Genomic DNA, 5624 nt, shown 5'->3' with positions numbered 1-5624 from the left:
CTGAACTTCGATACATGAGTTGTCAGTTTGTATTGTATCGTACAACGTTTTAGAGTGGCAAAAGTCTTTCATTTTTTTTTCTTCTTCAACCTATGGGCTTATGGACTTCTTTTAGACTATACAAAATTTGAACATTTTAACCAAAGGGAACATAAAGGTTTTGTAGAAGTGACTCGGTACCTTACGTTATGTTAACTAGGTTTGCTTTGGAATGAACATCAAGTGTTACTTCTGAAAAAGCTAATTGAATATGGAAAAAGTTGCTCTCTTAAAGGAAACTGAGGGAAAATTCCGAGTTGTCTGTCGGCTTTTGTCTTTCTGCCGTCGATTTTATCATAAAGAGTACAGTGTGATTTTAAAGAAGAGAAAGGGAGCAGAGACGCTCCTATCTTTTTATCCCCAACGAAAGATTACCTTTTTGTTATGATTGATATAACGCCTTAGCCAGCCTGTCGGTAGACGTTCTGACAATGACAGCTTGTCCCTGGGGGAGTCACAGACGACGCGCACAGGGACTAAATTGCGCTCTGCCGGATTATTTTGAAAAAAAAAAAGTAAAAGCACTTCTCTGTAAAAAGAAAGGCGGCTGCGGGTAGCGTGACTTGTGACGATTACAGAGGCGGGCCGGAACGGGAGAGAAAAGGCTCGGCTGCTCACTTGAAATGAGGAAAAATGTCCAGCGCTCGTCCAGCCGAGGCCACACGGCCACACCAAACTTACACTGGAATGATATAAAAGGGTGGCTCAGAAAAAATATCGGCCGATCATTTCAGAACATGACTGTCTTTCGAGACCACCGGAGACTATGATGCTCTGCGCGTGGCGAGCACAAAAGAAAAAAAGATTTGTTTCCCAATTTAACGTTTTTTTTTAACATAGACATAGAAAACAATTTAAGTGCAGAAGCAAACAATTTGCTATAAGAAGCAAAATTGTGCTGCCTTAACTAACGCGACGCTATAGTAACAATGCAACTTTTCTGAGTACTAAATGAGGGTTATTTCTCACAACAACCTCATCTGTTATCGTAGCGACGTGTAAGTTGTGGTGGCAGAGGCAGAAACATTGGTTCCCATAGCCACTGAAAGTCTTAGTCAGATATCTTGCTCTCAGGAGAACGAGATCAGTGACACCAAAAGTATCACTCTCCAAAGAGCGACTTACATAACTTTCACTCAATTTGCGTCATAATTTCCGATCCTCACCTATATTGTTAAAAAAATTCTGCAATTTTACAGGAAATGTTTAGCTAAATTTTGGGGCAGGTGGTGTCGTAAACCATTTTTACAGCGCAGTTGTAGAAATACCATGAAACCCATAAAACATTGACACTTTTTTACGTTTTCAAGGTAGCGTTGTAAAATTACAGAACAGCTGTCAGACTACAACGAATTCGTCATATAAATCTTTCGGAGATTATGAATTTTTTATCGTTTCAGTATGATAATTTGGGTGTTTCTCATGCATTTATCGTGAGTTTTTTCCTCATCTGAGGACGTTTTTTTGGATTCTGTGTACAAATTTAAGCCCGGACCCACACGGAAAAAAGACGTCTATTAGATGTCTAATATGCATCTTTCTGTAGACCCCCAGTGATCTATTAGATGTATAATCGTGTCTACTACTAGACGTCTACAACTGATCGAGTGTCTACATTTACAACATCTATTAGACGTCTTTTTGTCGATGTTGAATAGATATCTACTGATAGACAAACCAAAGACGAGTATTTTACGAGAAAAATAAAAATTTGACATGTTCTCGAGCCAACTGACCACTCCCTCATGGCTCTATATCCACCTTGATTAGCTTTGGACGTTCGAACATATCACCAGTGCTGGGATTAGAACCCTCAACCTTTGGGTTCGAGAGCGCGAACGCTACCCCTCACCCATCGGTTGCTTCTAGGAGGAGCTGAGTTGGAAGATGATATCCTTCTACAGAGATGTCTAGACGTCTACGCACATCTATAGATTGTCTACTTCTAGACGGTGTATGAGAGATGACTCGGAGAGTTACCTAGACCTCATTGTCTTTCGGTAGATGGTAGGAAGATTATCAATAGATTTCTAGAACTTGCATGTTTTAAGACGTAGATCTTCAAGACTTTGGGTAGATATCTACTAGACGTATTCGTTGGGTTAAAAGTAGACCTAGACGTCGTAGACTGGTGGCAGATGATCTATAGATATCTTCATATCGACAGAAGTATACATAGATCCGATATACAACCTCAAGACTATCTATCGATGTCTACAGTATATCTATACATAGATATAGACAGTTTTTACGTATATTAGATGCTCTATTGACGTCTATAGACGTCTCTAGACCGAATAGACGAACGGTAGACCATCTACCACCATCTATAGATGTCTATTTTCCGTGTGGGTAAGCCCGCTTATATAGCTTTTAAGCAAAAGAGCGGGCTAAAAACAGTAAAGACATGGAAAATAATCCCCACATTGTTGGCATTTTGTGCATTGCCAAAATGTTGGCAATGACTTCATCGCCAAATTTGGCAATGAAACTCCATTTCCAATATTTTGGCAATGAAACTCCATTGCCAATATTTTGGCAATGAAACTCCATCGCCAAGATTTTGGAAGTAAGCAACAGTCCAATAATTTGAGGATTGTATTCATCGTCTTCACTGTTTTCCGTTTGGCTATTTTCCATTGCCAGTTTTTGGCAATGGCCTCATCGCCACTGGGTTGGCAATGAGCGGCCCATCGCCACTGTAGTGGTAGTGAAAATGTCCCATCGCCAACTCGTTGGCATTGCCACATTTGGTAGTGGTTTCATCGCCAAATGATATGCAGTATACTTACTTTTTTAACTAGGCATGGACCTGGGGCGTTTGGGTCTTGGTTGTACATAGCACGGAACCATTGAGGCGAATCTTTTCGGCAATCAGAGCAGTTATTCTTAGTTTTGTTAAAATGAAAGGCATTTAACTTCCACTGATTGTTAGAGCGAATATCTGCAATCACACTTCCCTACAAGACAAAGCCACATTGTGTTGGTACATCATTTTTTTTTGTGAACGCAGTTACACCGTCTTACAGTATTTGGTAAAGTGAAATAGTGTACCCATCGTCTGTCGTCGTAATCTGTTTTGAACGTGCTGTTGCCATAGGCTCGTTGCTTCTGATATGGTGCCGCAGGATTAAAATGGCTGAAGCGCATATTTACGCTGTCGAAGTAGTCCAAGTTATCCGGGCAGTCATAAGCGCTTATTAGTACGACCATGTAAGGACCCTGAAACGCAAGGGAATTTTTCTCCGGTTATACGGGCAGAGCACATGATCTTACACTCCAAATGCCGGGGAACAATTTTCGTCTATTGCAAGATGCATCTGTGAGCACATCTCCCAAGATGAGCATTTATGCTTTTTAACGACGGTTCTCGGCATGATTGGTACACTGTAAATCATAGTGTGATACTGACTGCACATTTTTCGTGATGCAAAAGTATTACACAATACAATGATATCATCGCAGAAAAAGTACATTAAAATCATTGCTTGTATTTGAGATGGCCCAAGGTGACCCTGGAGGTGCGAACGGACAAAAAACCTTGGTCAACAGTGCTCAAGAAGAGCGAGGCATGTAAAGTTAATCACCTAAATGGAGCAAGAAGAAAAATCTCGCTCCTTTTAGGCGAGATATTTGACTCTAGTATATGAAATTTGCTACAGTAGGGAAATAGCATAACGTGAGCGAAGCGATCCCGAAAAGTCTGAGGCGTAAGGGGCACATTCATTGCCGTTCGGGGCGCCTAAAACTGTCCCATACCCACTTAAAAGTTCCGAGCCGAATGCAGTGCGAAGATCGCACTTCACGAGTGCGAAAGCTCCAAATCGCACCAGACGGTGCGAAAAGTACTCTTTTGCTCTTCTGAGTGCGAAAGTTGATCATCAAGTGCGAAGTCACAAAGTGCTCGCGCGGGTATGTGCGAAAATTTTTCACTCACACGAGGTGCGAAATTTCTTGGTCCTCATTGGTCAAGTAAGTCGGGTAAGTACGTCTATAAGACATTGATAATGCCCAAAGTGTATTTCTCTGCTTTTAAAGAAGGGTGTCCAGTGGAAAGGTACCGAAGTGATTTGTGGACATACGTATACGTTAAGTTTGAAAAAAAAAAGTTCCGTCAAGGCACGGATCGTGGAAGCAGATGATACGTATGTAATGATCAAGCCTTGATTTATATTATTTCAGCACGTGAAGTGAAGGTTTCAAAGATCTATAACACCCACATTTACAGAATTTTGTTGCAATTTATACCGCTATTTATATCAAACATCAGTTCCCTACTGCCGTTTTATCTCGCGTTTTATTCTCCTTCAGAAATGGGTGGCTCTAGTTCGCTACGATCAAGCAGTCGTTAAAACCCTCGTTGAAGTTGAAGTGTTTAGAATAGCATCATATGGTAGCGCCCGGGCGGCCGAGCCGAACCGTGCCAAAATCCGAGCTGCGCTTCCAGCCGAGCCGAGCCGGGCGCGAGGGAGCTAGAAAGGAGGGGGGACGGAGGCTGACGCTGCGGAGCTGACGGCGGTGGCACGGCGGGCGGGCCACCACCAACAACCAGCCGCCCCCTGTATATCTTCTACTGGTGACGTCACGCCTTGTGCCTCTCTGCACACCGCTTCATGACAGTACAAGCAATGACACATTTGACAAATCATTCTTATTAATTTCAGTTATTTGAAATGTTCAAAGTTTCAGTTACAAATGTATCATCTGCTAAAAAGGTGGGGGGACTGACTGACAATGAAAAACAAACCACGGTGCGAGATTCCTCATGGCAAAAGAAAACAAAAGCGATTAATGCCCGAAGACGATCGGAATCGAAATGGCAGACTTATTACTGATTCCCCCCAAATTATGGATTTGGCTGTGAGCACTCGACATTTCAGTTTTGATTTTGCAAGAGGCATCCAAATCTACACTCGTCAAAACATTTAGCGGTCCACTTTTTTACTCCTGGATTAAGTTATCTCCCCTAGCACCTAGGAAGTCCAGATGTGACATAGACATGCATCCATGTGTGTAGTTTAACATCCTCGAGCGCGAATGTCGTGCGACCCCCTTCACGCCGTGAATAATGATCACAAGGGTAGAAAAGTCGAAGGAAACGTGAAAGTTTGGGTTAGCGGGGGGTGCCGGAAGTGGCCAAAATTTGGTGTCCGGGTGTCGTAGGAATCAATGTAAAGGTTTTTTGCCCGTTTCACCCCCTCCGACAACCACCCCCTACCCCCAGTTACCCCCACCCCCTAAAAAGGGGTGTTTTTTTTTTTTTTGGAAACATCGTACGCTACGGAAAATCTTGTGGTTTGAGGTGGGCAACGGCAGCGTAGTGCCCGTTTCACTTTCGCACCCCCTGTAGGGCTGTACTACCCCTAACTGTCCAACCCTTACTTGAAATTTCCCCATTTTTCACACTAAGGAGGCCTGGATAGGTCTGAAAACTTCAGTTGAGAATGTGTAGGACGGACTGAGAAAGTCCCTGGTGGAAAACGCGACGATTTTCAAAAACTACCCTTAGGGTAGGGTAGGTCGTTCCATTTTTGATGTCGAGAACACCGATCTGTCCAGAACGCAGGTAAAATGAAAGTATACGT

At 42.8% G+C, this 5624-nt stretch overlaps 1 protein-coding gene across 1 annotated transcript in view; it reads right to left on the bottom strand.

Annotated features, from left to right (window-relative positions):
- The window catches only part of LOC113202244 (uncharacterized), a 24272-nt gene that overhangs the window by 10347 nt on the left and 8301 nt on the right, over nucleotides 1-5624 (bottom strand). The window contains exons 2-3 of the mRNA XM_052273091.1: nucleotides 3094-3261; nucleotides 2832-2999 (exon numbers count right to left, since the gene is read on the bottom strand). Coding sequence (XP_052129051.1) covers nucleotides 2832-2999; nucleotides 3094-3261 — 336 coding nt within the window. The remainder of the gene's footprint in view (nucleotides 1-2831; nucleotides 3000-3093; nucleotides 3262-5624) is intronic.

The sequence above is a fragment of the Frankliniella occidentalis genome, unplaced genomic scaffold, assembly GCF_000697945.3.
Source record: "Frankliniella occidentalis isolate FOCC.00 unplaced genomic scaffold, Focc_3.1 Scaffold246, whole genome shotgun sequence".
Taxonomy (NCBI): Eukaryota; Metazoa; Arthropoda; class Insecta; order Thysanoptera; family Thripidae; genus Frankliniella; species Frankliniella occidentalis.
This window is presented reverse-complemented; position numbering and strand designations above follow the sequence as displayed.